Source organism: Syngnathoides biaculeatus, chromosome 4 (assembly GCF_019802595.1).
Source record: "Syngnathoides biaculeatus isolate LvHL_M chromosome 4, ASM1980259v1, whole genome shotgun sequence".
Lineage (NCBI taxonomy): Eukaryota > Metazoa > Chordata > Actinopteri > Syngnathiformes > Syngnathidae > Syngnathoides > Syngnathoides biaculeatus.
Window position 1 is genome coordinate 8,697,610 of NC_084643.1, and position 14,749 is coordinate 8,712,358.

General features: G+C 44.4%; 1 protein-coding gene across 1 annotated transcript; it reads right to left on the minus strand.

Moving 5' to 3' along the window:
- Nucleotides 1-6,989: 6,989 nt before the first annotated feature.
- elovl7a (ELOVL fatty acid elongase 7a) lies at nucleotides 6,990-14,282 on the minus strand. The gene is made up of 8 exons (XM_061818388.1): nucleotides 14,128-14,282; nucleotides 12,568-12,658; nucleotides 12,309-12,499; nucleotides 12,086-12,166; nucleotides 10,076-10,132; nucleotides 9,880-9,985; nucleotides 9,654-9,790; nucleotides 6,990-8,021 (listed from the first exon to the last, which is right to left on the minus strand). Exons 2-8 carry the CDS (start codon nucleotides 12,629-12,631, stop codon nucleotides 7,773-7,775), a joined length of 885 nt encoding a protein of 294 aa, XP_061674372.1. The 5' UTR covers nucleotides 12,632-12,658; nucleotides 14,128-14,282; the 3' UTR covers nucleotides 6,990-7,772.
- Between the last annotated feature and the right edge of the window lie 467 nt (nucleotides 14,283-14,749).

A 14,749-nucleotide genomic window follows, 5' to 3' on the forward strand; every position in this document is an offset into this window, starting at 1 on the left:
AGCGTTTCACTCACTGTGAGCCATCAGCCGACTCCGGTTCTAAAAAAAAAACAAAACATACATCCTTTCTTTCTGGAGCGTGGCTGTAATATATTGAACAGTCGCCGGCCAGTGAGGATGATTCTCCATCTGACAGATGGCGATTTCTGCTTCGAGATCAATGGAAATCATTTGGAAATGTGGGACAGAAAGAAAAAAATCTTCACGTGTAAACATTTGCTGATTTTTCCAATGGTGGCGTCCGCTCGAGCCATCTCATTTTTAGGGTCAAAATGAGACCAGTCGCATTGCCGGAATGACTTCAAACGTTACATGCATCCATCCATTTTCTCAGCTGCTTATCCTCACAAGGGTCACGGGGAGGGCTGGAGCCTATCCCAGCTGTCAACGGGCAGGAGGTGGCGGACACCCCGAACTGGTCGCCAGCCAATTGCAGGGCACATCGAGACAAAGAGCGGCACTCACAATCACGCCTTGGGGCAATTTCGAGTGTCCAATTCATGTCGCATGTTTTTGGGATGTGGGAGGAAACCGGAGAACCCGGAGGAAACCCACACAGGCATGGGGAGAACACGCAGACTCCACACAGCCGGGGCCGGGATCGAACCCGGGTCCTCAGAACTGTGAAGCCAACGCTTTCCAGCTGATCCACAGTGCTACCCCATTTCACAAACTGTGGATGTAAAAGTCTACACACCCCTGATAAAATGTTGCATGGTCCACAGCGTTGGAGGGATCTCATCTTACAAAAGTATCAGTCAGGAGAAGGGTACAAAAGAATTTCCAAGACATGAAAATATACCTCGGAACACAGTGAAGGCAGTCCTCATCAAGTGGGGGGGGGGACGATTCTGTACAAAAGTAACATGGCCAAGAACTGGACGTTCCTCTAAAATTGATGAAAAAAAGACGAGAAGAAAAGCGACCAACAGCAACACGGATGGAATTGAAGGAACATCTGGATTGTTTCAACCATCTCACGTCCTCTTCATATGTCTGGGCCATAAAGTAGCGTGGCAAAATGGAAAATGGATGTTGGGGGGGGGGGGGACCGGAGTGCCCACCCGGAGAAAAGCCACGCAGGCACGGGGAGAACATGCAAACTCCACACAGGCGGGTCCGGGATTGAACCCGGGACGTCAGAACTGTGAGGCCAACGCTTTACCAGCTGACCCACCGCGCCACCTTAAACTTTACAGATAGAATGAATAATAATAGCGAAGCAAGGACATGTAGGTCCTATTCTTGCTGAATCTCATGTAGGAGAATCCAAGGAATATTTTCATCTTTGTCAGAAAAACCATAAAAACCTCAACTGAAGAGGAAAAATTAGCTGCTAAAGGAATTTTCACTTTGACTTTTTTGGTTCCACTTTCATCCTTATTTATATTGAAGGGGTGAGGAAGTGAAGAAACGGGTTCAAGCGGGTTGGAACAGCTGGCGGAAGGTGCCTGGTGTGTCATGTGACAGAAGAGTCTCCGCTAGGATGAAGGGCAACGTTTACAAAACAGCGGTGAGGCCGGCCGTGATTTACAAATTAGAGACGACGGCGCTGAAGAAACGACAGGAAGCAGAGCTGGAGGTGGCGGAAATGAAGATGTTGGGGTTCTCGCTCGGTGTGATAGGATTAGAAAACGAGCTGATTAGAGGGACAGCCAAGGTCGGATGTTTTGGAGACGAGGTTCGAGAGAGCCGACTTCCATGGTTGGCGAGAGAGTGAGTATCTTGGTAGAAGGGTGCTGAGGGTGGAGCGAGCAAGCAAACGAGGGAGAGGAAGACCGAGGAAAAGGTTGAAGGATGTTGTGAGGGAGGACAGGAGGACACTTGCTGTTGGAGAGGAAGATGCACGAGATAGGCTTAGATGGAAAAAGATGACACGCTGCGGGACAATCCGAAACGAAAGGAAGAAGATCCTTATATTGAATGGCCCAAGCAGCTAAATACACACAAAGGAAATGAAAACACTCACAAGGAGCACAGAGGAGACGTTAGCGTTTGGAAAATGGCCAACCGGACCCCCTTTAAGGAACAGGTCATCCCACAAGTATGCTACTACAACGCTGAAACCAAACACATGTCCTCATATTCTCGTTTACTGAGTTTCATAATGCTTTGTATTTATAGTGCCGCCAATGACATCCGTAGTTGCCAATTTCAATCCCAGTGTTGACTGCCGCCGACCACCCCGAGTCACTTTTCTGTCGTTGTCTGGGAGAGCTCCGCCATCGATCTCAGGCTTGTAAGTAAGCCTGACAAATGGACCCCGTCGGCGGCAATAATGCAACTATTTGGAGCCATTTCTGAGAGATCGGCGTAGATTATAAAAAGATGAGAGACGACAGAAAACGGTGCGACATTGCAAGTTGGACAAGTTCACACACCTCGCACTGGGACGCAGAGTATGGATGCGTCTATTGTGTCGCAATACATGTGTTCCAACGTAGAGTGTCGTGATTGTGAGAAAAGACAGAGTTCATGAAGAGAAATTAGGGGACAATAAGAACAAAAACCGCCACAGACTCTCTGCAGCAGCATCTAAAAAAGCCACTGACGCCGTGTGGTCAGAGTCAGCGTAGCTCACGGCGCGTTCAACCACAGCCCAGCGCGTCTGAAAAATGCCAGATGAATTCAGAGAGCATGACCCAGGATTCGTCAAACAGTTAGTTGCTAGTCTGGATCAACCGGGGGGGCAGAGTCTCATCCCCAGACGCTCCAGGAAGACATCGAGGCGGAACTCATTTGCTAGCTTGCTAAGTATTTTTGCTTTGATAAAGTAGGGTAAGCAAAGCGATTCCGCCATTTCTCCTCACCTTGAGTCTATGGTAATTGGATTTTTCCTACAGGTTCTTCTTAATTGACGTTTTGGCACGTCCTCCGCATTAGGGGCAACACTTGCATTGCCCCACCTCACCCCACGTGTGTCTGATGTTTACAAAGTACTTTAGTGCAATCATTCAGTTGTGAAAATGAACGCAGAGAGACAAATTCGGTTCGCAATCTGCTGACTGCCGTTTTAGGAGTACAGTGATGCCTCGGTTCTCGACCACAATCCGTTCCAGAAAATGGTTCAACAAGTGATTTGTTCGAAAACCAAATCAGTGTTTCCCATTACAATGAATGGAAAAAGAAATAATGCGTTCCAAGCCTAAAAAAAAAGGGCTTTTTAAAACATTTTTTTTAGCTTTTCCTGAGAATAAACTGCATAGCAGAAATACATGTATATTTTAAATACTTTATATAATAAAATAATTTAAGAAATGTATTGACTTTTTGCTTAAAATGTATGCTTTAGTAGTAGAGTACGCTAGGCTGGAAGCGCATTGCCGTATTGTAGCGACTCGGTCCCCAGCCTTGAAAACTTTTTTTTTTTTTTTTCATTAAGAAAAGTGCAGAATAACTTTAAACAAGCAACTTGCCTTCTTTGGAACCACGATTGGGGGTTAATACTGTCGTCCTCGATAAGAAGAAAAACAACAGTCACTACCAGGACACGTCTATGTACAGAGGCTGCGTTATGCAGAATAACAAAAGTGCGCTGTTATGTCATTTCCGTTTTTTTTTTTTTTTTCGGGGGGCATTCGAATTGACAATAACAAAACGCGTCGCGGGTGGGTCAACTGCTTGCGCCGTGCACGATGTTATTTCGGGGTTTTCTCGAGGGGCGTTCGGATAGACAATAACAAAACGCGCTGTGGGTGGGTCAGCTGCTTGCACCGTGCGCATTATGTTATTTCCGTGTTTTTTTTCGGTGGCGTGGGAATTCACAACAAAGCCCCTCGCGGCTCAGCTGGTCTGGCCGCGCGCAATATGCTATTTCCCGGTTTTGTCGGGGGCGTTTTCGTTTGAAAGCGGAAGCAAAAAAAATCTCAACATTTTCGTTCGAAAACGGGGACGTTCGAGAACCGAGGCTTGACTGTAATTCATTTCTGCCCCCCGTTTGTTATATAAGCAGACTGGGCGGAACGGGGCGTATGTCATTTTATTTTGATGGCCTTGACAAATCCTGCCTAGAAACAGTAGGCAGGCTACATGTGAAGGAAAAGAATCCTGAGCTGATAATGATCGTGGTGTCCGTCCAATTGGAAGAAAAATAGGAATTTTCAAAACAACAAACTGTACAAATGTTTTTTCCCCACATAAAAAGACTTTTGAAAACCTGCATGAATATTTGCGAATTTATTTGACCTCACGGGGTCAACAGCCCCTTTGACGGAGCTTGCCGAGAAGGAACGTCTTACCCGTTCCGAGTCCGATAACAGACGCCGCACCGTCGTCGTGGGCGTCACTTGAATTTGGAGCTGCATCCTTGAGTCGCTTATCCGAGCTTAGTTTGGGAGTAAGACGGGGCTTTCTTTCGCTGGCTATCCCACCGCGACGTCCTCTTTCTCGAGAGGAATCGAAAGGCAGATGGCGACGCTGTCCGGAGAGGGGACGAACGAGGCCCTCGGGGAAGTGAGGCAAACGGGAATGCAGGCATGGACTCGGCAAAGCAAGCGGGCCTACTGCGAGGCTCATAAACTCACGGGAGTGGAAAGGTTATGCTAATACTATGCAAAAACGCAGCCCCCCCCCCACCCCCCTTGACTGTTCGCATCACAACAAACACCCACTGAATAAACAACAGCAACACTTATTGGAGCATGAGGAACGTTTGGGTTTGTAGCGCCGGAGGGAAGCAAATACAATCATACGCAAGCAAATTTCGTCTCAACGCGACGTAAAACGGAGAGCAAAACAATAATCAATAAGTCGTCCACGGGGACGACGTGTTACACTGCTGCAAGGCAGACAAGAACCTGTGAAAAAAAATGAAAAAAAATTCACCGCCAGATTTGTTCCAGTACTGTGCCCACCGAAATAACCGCGAAGCTGTTGACAGCAAACATCACAGTGGCAAAAAAAAAAAAAGAGGTACTCCATGGGGTGGGGTGTGAAGACTTGATGCCCTGCAACGTGAAAGCAAAAGCGACACCCCCCAGTCCGCATCGTGCATCGGTGTGCATTTGCGGCGCTTTAAAGCTGAAACAAAAAGACGACTGACCTTTTGGATTTTACATCCACGAGGTGTGAAACCGCAAGGGTGAGAGTTATTGTTTTAATTGCGGTTTGGTCATTTATCGCGCGAAAGATTCCGAACTTTCGGTTGCTAAAAGTGCCTTTTAGCATCTGAAGAACTTATCCGGGGTGAAGGCTTGCATGTGGCGCACCCCGTGCTTCTACTTCAAGTAGACTTGACTATTGTAATGGTCTTCTGACTGAAAAGAGCATTAAACGGCTGCAGCTCTCATCCTGACCAGAACAAAGACCTCAGACCACATAACTGCAATTCTAAAGTCCTTACACTGGCTTCCAGTCAGCTTTAGGATAGATTTAGTAACAGAAAAGCGGAAATAAAATGGATTCTCTTTCCGTTAGTGACACAGAATAGTTGACAGCTTAGCTTACCTTCGCAAGAACAGGATTAAGTTTGCCTAATATTAGCCTTGATGCTAATAACCGGCTAGCAGTTCCCGTCATGAAGGAATCCAACATTTCTGACGTTTAATATTAGATCACTGCAATAATTGATCAAAGGCCAATTTTTTTATTTTATGAATACCACTTGAGAATTCTTTAAAACGTTTACATAAAAAATGCTATATTAAAGCAGGCAACATGCATTTTCCGAGTATTGCCAAAGCATTTAAAAGCTAGCTTGGGTAACCTCCATTTCCATTTCATGAAAACTACAATCTGAGTCTTTTTCTTGACCAGTCTTCACACCCCAATGGAGCTTTCTGACTGGCTATCTTAAGCTCCGCCCCTTGGCTAAAGTTACCGTGTCCAACAAGCTTCCAAAATGGTGACTGAACAGAACAGGTTTGAAGTCGATTCTCTATCGCGTATTCCAGATAATATTGTGGTATGTTTTTGCCAATTGCATCAGACTTGTCCTGAGAGTTCTACAAAGTGGTCTCAACTATTTCACGCAAGGATATGTACACGGAATTTAGATTTTGGACGGAGCAGGACAATGTCAGACTTACAGCAAAATGTTGGCGATCGGTGCAAAAAAGTTTGATGCCTCGCAAACTTCATATTGAAATCCAACACGATAAAATAGTGGAATAGTACTGCGCATGTAAAGCACGGTGAGTACTTTTTGCTTGGAAAGATCACGAGTAATATCATTGGTCTTTAGAAGTGAGTGTGTGTGTGTATTGATTCGACTTACCTCGTAATGGAACCCAGTGCTCCGTCTTAAAAGTCCGATGTGATACAAAATGGGCAAATAGACATTTCTCTTGCGTGACATCGCCCATTTAAGTACCCCTAAACTGACTCTTCGGCAGGCCAGTTATACACTACCAAAGTGAAAGTTGTTCTCTGGCAATGTATAAAGCACTGATAATAATGCAATCAAACTCAGAGAAGATACTTCTCCCTCACTTACCTTCGAACATACAGCCTTGTGTTTATTGGTATTGTCCGCATTTAGTTGCATGTGTGGTCTTCCACAAGCCTTAATTCACCGTAGACACTTGGTCAACTTTGTTTTATGCTTTGGAAAATGGATCAACAGAGACCCTCGTAGCCGAGGATATCTTTCGTCAGAATTGCACTTTCCCCAAGTGCATTTGAGCACCATTTTCTTCACATTAACTTTTCCAGGCGCACGCTACTGACAACAGGCATTGCTTGTTGGACAACATGGCGGCAGGGGCGTGTCAAGCCAGGGGTCAAGACAACGCGGCTATCTGATTCGCTATTACGATACGAATGATTGACAGGTCAGAAAGGTCCATTCCAATTTAGTGCTTGTAAACAGATAAACTTTGCCCCTCAATAAGCACCTGCACAAAGCAATTTGTCAACCTCGGAGGAGGTTTAGCCACACCAGCGACCAGACGTAGACGACGTCACGGGAAAAGCCACCCATACAATGTACCGGTACTAAAATTAAACAAGACTATGAAAGTAAAACTCTAAATGAAAAGACACTACAAATATAACCAAGTCAACATTTATTATATATATAAATACATAAAATATAAACTATCAATTTTCAAACAGTTAACAAAATTAGACTGAGAAGATGACGTCGGACATTAACAGGAACTGCATCATTTGATCTGTAAACTTCTTCTCTCATCCACACCACCAGCGAGCTGGCAGTTGTATCATCTCATCACAGGAGCGCTGCGGCATTCAATTTGGGCCATAACATCATAATACACGGACGCTCCAGCTTTGCACTATCCTAAAACTTTTTTTTTTTTTTTTTTTTAAATACATTTCTAAACGTCACGCTTCATGATAACATTTCTCTGAACCCGGCACCATCAGGATCTTTAGACTCCAGCCATAGCGGTGTGAAATGACATTTCACGTTAAAATAAAAACACCCTGTTCTGCATGCGTGTGACAGTTAAACGCCCTAAGACAGGATGCAAAACGTTAAAAAATGGACTATAAGCATCCGATATTAAGGCGTTGTGAAATTAACCCTGACTTTTGTGAAGCACACACACAAAATATCCCAAGTATGGGGAAGGGGGGGGGGGCGCACCGCACAGATCAGGGTCATGGAGTCTCAGTCATGCCGTAGGTGAACTCATACATGGGGTTAGTGACAGTTTTTCCCCGTGGCAGAATTAACATTAAAATACGAGAATATCCCTTTGTGGAGGGTTAAATATAACTTTGGTCATAATTTAAAGATTGTCCTTTTTTTTTTTTTTTTGCTGCAAGTAGAAAAACTAAATCAGAGCGAACCGTAGTCCGTCGCCAAATCAGTCATCTTTGTCGTGGTTGGCGTTGCCGTTCATGACGCCGTTGGTGTGGTGGGCCCACGTCTGGGCCTGCAGCACCTTGGGCAGCCGCTTGCCTTTGGTGTAGGCGTGGTACCAGAAGTTGAGGAAAAGGAAGAGGAAGATGAGGCCGTACAGGCCGATGATGTAGATGAAGATGGGGAACTGGTAAGGGCAGTCCCGCATGAAGAAGTACTGCGAGATGTGCGTAGTCACCATCACAAACTGAATCTGGACAAGGAGGGAGGAAATGTAACTTCTTTCACACAAAATGTCCGCCATGAGAGGCAAAAATGAGCTGCCGTTGTCACGGCAGCCGAAGAAGGTACGATAAGAGTCTACGGTGTGTGCTTTCGCACAGATGCCCCAAAATGGCTGCCAACAGAGCCAGCTGCTGTGTTCGGAATCAGTCCCTCGCCACGACATCGATGGTTCTTAAACTTTTTACACCAAGTACCAACTCAAAAAAATAAAAAATAAAATTGTTCTCCAAGTTCCATCATCATCACCAACAAAATACAGTAGCAATGTACGTATGCCTAAAATGTTCAAATATGAGAAAGTGTATTTCAGTTTGCAATGGTCTGTTTTCTCTTCATAGCTTCGTAACGGGATTGTATTATAGTGCTCCCTGGTGGCCAAAAAGCAAAACAACAGAACCAGCAGAACATTTAATTACAACGCACAAGCAGTTTAATTTACATCCATTGTCTGAGCCACTTATCCTCACAAGGGTCGCGGGAGTGCTGGAGCCAATCCCAGCTATGTCTGGGCAGGTCAAAATATAATCTTAAGGTTGTTTTTCTTTTAAAGTACAAAATTTTGGCGTGCTATTTTTCTTATACTAATAAATGTGATACCATTTCCATTTAATTAAAAAAAAAAAAAATATTTAATACGTAAGCGATTAGCATTTCAACCTTGACCACCGATAAAATAAACCTGTAAGCCAAGGTTTGTCATTTGTAGAATAGAAAGGTGGAGCAAAAACATTTATAAGTCTATAAACATGCATCCATCCATTTTGCGAGCCACTTATCCTCACGAGGGTTGCGGGGAGTGCTGGCGCCTATCCCAGCTGTCAAAGGGCAGGAGGCGGGGTACACCCTGAACGGTTGCCAGCCAATCGCAGGGCACAGAGACAAACAGCCGCACTAACAATCTCAATTTAGAGGGTCCAATTCATGTTTTTGGGATGTGGGAGGAAACCCGAGTGTCCACCCAGAGAAAAGCCACGCAGGCATGGAGAGAACATGCAAACTCCACACAGGCGGGTCCAGGATCGAACCCGGGACCTCAGAACTGTGAGGCCAACGCTTTCCAGCTGATCCACCGTGTCTACAAACAGTGCCCTCAATTTATATTTAATCTTGAAAAATAGCTGACGTCGCTTGAAAAACATGTCCATGTTAATCTGCAGTTTAAAAAAAGAAAAATTGTAAAGTTTTTGTCCCCCCCCCCCACAGCACAAGAAACAGCAACGAGTTGTGGCACAAATCTTTTGATTATTACCACAGCTGGACATGAAGTAATTAATATTTTTTGTACAACACGCTGAGGTGGAAATATTAATTTATTCAAGCTTCAACATTGCTTCCAGAAAGTGGACAATCTGAGATTGATTTGATTTCTAATTTTGCAAAAGCAATGACAAAAATCAAAAGCACACCCGAGTATTTTCATTTCACTGACGAGTGAATTAAATAACCCACAAACTAAGTCGTGATTAGGAAACGAGAATTACTACAAATGACATGTTATTGCTCTCATCCCCTATTGTTTACAAAATATGTATGATGTAATTTGTTTTACAGAACCCAAACAAACATGGAGTGAGAGTAGAGAAAAGCAAATTTAACATACCAGCTGAATGGTGGTCAGGTATTTCTTCCACCAGAGGTACTTTTGGTATTTGGGGCCCAGGGCGGTCAGGCCGTAGTAAGAGTACATCACGACGTGAACGACGCAGTTGAGCATGGCGTGGAAAGTTCCCATACCACCTTGAGGGGGAAGGGGGAAGAAATGCATGCATGATGGTTAAAAACTGCATAATAGCAAAACAAGAGTACAAGACGGGAGATTGTGGTACCTGGAGCAAAGCGCACGCCAAACCACCAGGTGAACGGCATGATGGAGTGATGGTAGACGTGAAGAAATGTCACCTGGTTGTTTTTCTTCCTCAGTACAAAGAAAACCTACAGGTGGGGGGAAAAGCAGTTTGAGACGCTTGCCAGATTTGTCCTGAGCTCACCGAAGAAGACGTCGTCGTTGCTGCTGCTACTTACTGTGTCGAACATTTCAATGAACTTTGAGAAGTAGTAAAGCCAGCAAGTTGCTGCCATCTAGAGGACAAACACATGAATTCAGTCATTCCAATTGCACACATGAGCGATACAAAACATTTAGTTAGCCTTTATTTACTGCATTACTGCCCCCCCCCCCTTCCCCTCATTACATGTCAGGCCGTTTTACTTTATTACTGTGCAGTTTCATTATACAGGACTCATATTTACACTTCTAAAAGGCAGTTATAATTGAAACATTCACTATACAGCTAAAAAGGTTTAAAGAAATAATTGATTTGCGGTGACGGAACAAATGGATGGATCCATGAGAATGATTGACATCTCAATTTTGACCAATCAGTGAGTGTCATTTTCTGAACTCCGCCCAAGCTATCCACATCCGGGATCTTTTACCCACAAACGAAGAGCGCGTGGTTACTTTAAGCCTCTGCATTGCGTGTATATAGTCCTGCTTATATCCGATTCGGAAATACGGCGCTTCGATGCGGCTGGGGAACGTGTAATGAGACGAGCGCTATCCAGAGAGATTACCGGGAGGATCCCACCCCAAAGCGCAATTTAGATAAATGCAAACTGGATTATTTCAACTCAATTAGTTGGTGTCACACCTAGAAAGTCCAACGATGAACATCTGAAATGTTACAAGGGGCTTGCACTAAAAATTGACAAAGACCATCCCATTATTTCAACCTGTTGCTCACAGGTGTCAAACTCAAGGCCCGGGTGCCAGCTCTGGCCCGCCGCATGATTTTATGTGGCCCGCAATGGCAAAATCATGTGCATCAACTTCTATACATATCATCGATCATTGTTAAAAATCTGTACCAAAATTTCTATTTGTCATATCATAAATTATGTTAAAAACATTACACTTTACTTGATTCCAAAACTAGTTTATAAACTTCATGTATAAATATGATGAGGCGGTTGTAGATTTTTATGGTTTCAGTCATAATGGGCCCCTGAAGGAAACTAAAATGTGGCCCACGACAAAAAATGAGTTGACACATCTGCTGTAGTTCATATCCGTCCGACAAAGAATCAGTTTTCTTTCCCCTCCTCTCCGTTGGTCGAGCTACAACTACTTCACTCTTCCCCACTGGTTTGATTTTGGACGCTGTGGGTTTATTCCGCTGCTGTGACAGCGACGTGCAGCTTTGCTCACACGGCACGTGAGAAAAGTTATGTAGTTTGAGCCCTTGTAGAGTTCTAAATCAAACTAATATTTAGGGAGCACATCAACACATTGCAGAAACTTTAACAAGCGTTCCCATTTTTGAAACCTAGCCATTATGAATATATCCCTGTTGAAACTAATTCAGGCCTTTCTGTACACTCTGTCGATATTTCCGATACGACAGGCACAAAGGAAACAAATACTATCGGGAATTCGCTCTAATGAATCGCTCATAACGTGCGTCGGCCGCACTGCGTCCGCCATTTTGATTTTGACTGGTAGCTTGGGGTGGCTAACAACAGTAACTAAGTAGGCGTGGCTTAGGCGCCCTGCGCGGATCCATCCATTGAGCGTAAACCTGAAAGTTCTTGTACTGAACGTTGAAAATATGCAGCTGTACTACACTAATGAAGTATTTTCTCCATTGTGTGCACAGGTATGGAAGTAGATTAGTGCCACCCGGATTTGAATTTGAAATGTAAAGTGATAACATTTTCAATAGTTTTATTTCAGTATAACTTTAACGTTAACAATTCAACTGGCGACAATACACTGTCTAAAATTCACCGTCTGTCACTAGGTAGGGTTACTTCAGGTCATAACTGAACACCCAGCCAATCCAGTTACCCTTTCTTGGTATGTGACGTCACATGACTAAGAAAGCGTAACTGCGATTGGCTGGCTGTTCTGTCTGAGGGCACAGACGGTGAATTGTAGCAACGATGGAAAACGTTTCAAATTCAAATCCCGGTGGCACTAATTTACTTCCACGGATGGGGGCTCTAAAGAAATGTAATGTAAAATATATTTACCCGCATAGCTTGTGGCGACTCCGAGTAATCAACGATGTCACAATGAAAGGAGTATCCCGTTCCCCATCCAGACATGACAAACTACAAAGAAACGTGACAGTTAATTGCAGAGTGTTCGACACGCTTCTCTTTCATCGATATTGCGCAATTAAATCAAAGAAAAATCAATCACCTTGACACGCGGGTAACTTCGCAACCTTTGGCGACGTCGATGGTGACTCACCTCGTAGCACATGTAGAGCGACAGCGCCACCACGCTGAAGTTGTAGACCACCAGGACCCCTTTGAGGTCGAAGGCTTTGCGCTTCTCCATGATGCGAGGGCCCAGCGACATGACGAAGAAGATGTACGCCATGATGATGACGCTTTGCAGGACCGGAGAGGACATCAACAGCCACTTCTCCGTGCGAGAGTCTGCAACGGGTCAAGCGTTTACTTGACAAGTGGAAACGGTGCAGAGTGGGGGAGAGGGGGGGACCTACCGGCATTCTGGATGAAGCCATCATACATCAGCGAAGCGGAAGACTTTATATCATACACTTCCATCTTTACCTTGTTAAATGTTCAGCTGAACTGGAGTCGGGGGGGAGGCAGGAAGTCAGTGGAAATGTACAAGTTTACTCCAGAGTTATAATAAAAACAAAAAAAAAAAATTTAAGCGCATTTGTGTATTTTAGCTGAACTGAACAAAGAGACTTCAAGGCAGGACTGTGCGTGCCATGCGGGGCACAAAGCAACGAGTGTATGGGCAGTACAATAAGTGACAGCCTCACAGCAAACAGTGACACATGGGGGGGGGGGGGTGTTACAAACATCTTTTCAGAGCGGCAAAATGCTAAGAAAAGGCAGGATATACAGGACAGTATACCAAATCACAGAACGAGTGTAATGTATGGAAGTGGATTACCGCCACCAGGATTTGAATTTGAAATGTAAAGTGATCACATTTTCAATACTTGCTACAATTCCCTGTCTAAATTTCACCGTTTGTGCCACCGGACAGAACACCCAGCCAATCGCAGTTACGCTTTCCGAGTCACGTGACGTCACATGCTAAGAAAGCGTAACGGGATTGGCTGGGTGTTCGGTTCTGACCGGAAGTATCCCTGCCTGGTGGCACAGACGGTGAATTTTAGACAGCGAATTGTAGCAACTATTGAAAATGTGTTCACATTACATTTCGAATTCAAATCCTGTTTTGTGTGGCATTTCAAATTCACATCCTGGTGGCACTAATCTAACCACAGCCAAATAAAACTTCTCCCTTGTTCTTCGCTTAACACATGAATGTTTACCACTCGGGGAATAAAAGCAAAGACAAAAATGACTAAAATATGGACATACAAATGTTCCCCGAAACATAACCCAGTTTTATAAATGATTTCCTTAGTATTCAAGTCAAGTCATAATTGCAGGTATGCTAATTAAAGCGCTCATTTCATGGAATGCTGCAGCTTGCAATTTGCAAGGACAATTTCAGGGAAGGGAAGGGGGGGGGGTCCGGGGCTGTGACCGTCCTCTTGATTCTCCGCACAGGTATTTTTAATTGATTACTTATTACCTTAGCATCGTTTCATCACGGGTTGCCATGTCAGCAAGCGCAGGAGCCACACGAGAGACCAAATTATTTCGCAAGTCGAGACCGAAATTCTTCTTAATTCAAACTTGTCAGGGTCTGGGCCAAAACCGGTACTGCAAAACTAGCTAGACTTGTTCCCCGCAAGCAAGACCAGTCGCGAGAGAACAATGCCGAGACGACAAGAGAAACCGAACTGAATTCCTTATCAGGAAAACCGACGCAGTAACCTCCGCGGGCCCAAAAAAAAAAAAAAAAAAAAAAGCACGAGCGGGGACACAAAATAACAGCGGAAGTAAAAAGGGAGCGACACAAAAATAAAATATAGCCGAACAGGAATTAAAAGACTTTGAGTCGAAATGAGTTTGTGGCTGTGATGCGGTGACGCAACGGGCGGAAAAACGAGTCCGGCAGCCACTTAAAAGTCGACAAATTGTGCCTGTGAAAAGTTGAAAAAGCGTTTTACCCGCAGTCCGGTCGTGTAACCAATCGGCAACAAATCCTTTCAGACGTCGAACTGCGGTTTCAGATGAAGGAAGGGAGGGAGGGGGGCGGGAAAGCGATAGAAAAATAAATAAAAAAAAAAGGGGGACCCCAAAGCGACTCCTCCGCACAGGTGCACCTCGTGGCCCGTTCACGTGTTAATGAGCCGCGCGCCCGGGGTTATTTATTAGGTTCAGAGGGGGCGGGGTCTCAAATCCTCACCGGTCGCAGATTGGACGACGGGTAGCCCCGCCCCCATGGTGTGCGGCCATTCTTGGGTGATGCCTCACGATGGCGTCACATTTTCGTTCCGTCATCACAATCGATCTTTGACACAATTGATACTGTACAATATGTACACAACATCCACTCCTAAGAAATAAAAAAAAAAAAAAAATCCAACTGAACAGACTATATTAATTTTCATTTTTTCCAACAAGCTTTTTTTTTTCCCAACACAAAGTTGGATTTTTCAACAATATGGTCACATTTCCCCCCCCCCAACCATTTGTTTAAAACAAAAATTTTTTCCTCTGCATTTTCTTTTTCAAATATATTCAAAAGTATTGATCAACAACTAAAGTTCATAAACATGTTTTTAATAC

Bases quoted from the DNA above. Each gene is read 5' to 3' on its own strand.
- elovl7a (XM_061818388.1), bottom strand. From the start codon at position 12,631: ATGGAAGTGTATGATATAAAGTCTTCCGCTTCGCTGATGTATGATGGC. The intron at 12,167-12,308 runs GTGAGTCACCAT...GTTTCTTTGTAG, and splicing joins CGCTCTACATGTGCTACGAG to TTTGTCATGTCTGGATGGGG. The intron at 9,986-10,075 runs GTAAGTAGCAGC...CCCCACCTGTAG, and splicing joins TCATTGAAATGTTCGACACA to GTTTTCTTTGTACTGAGGAA.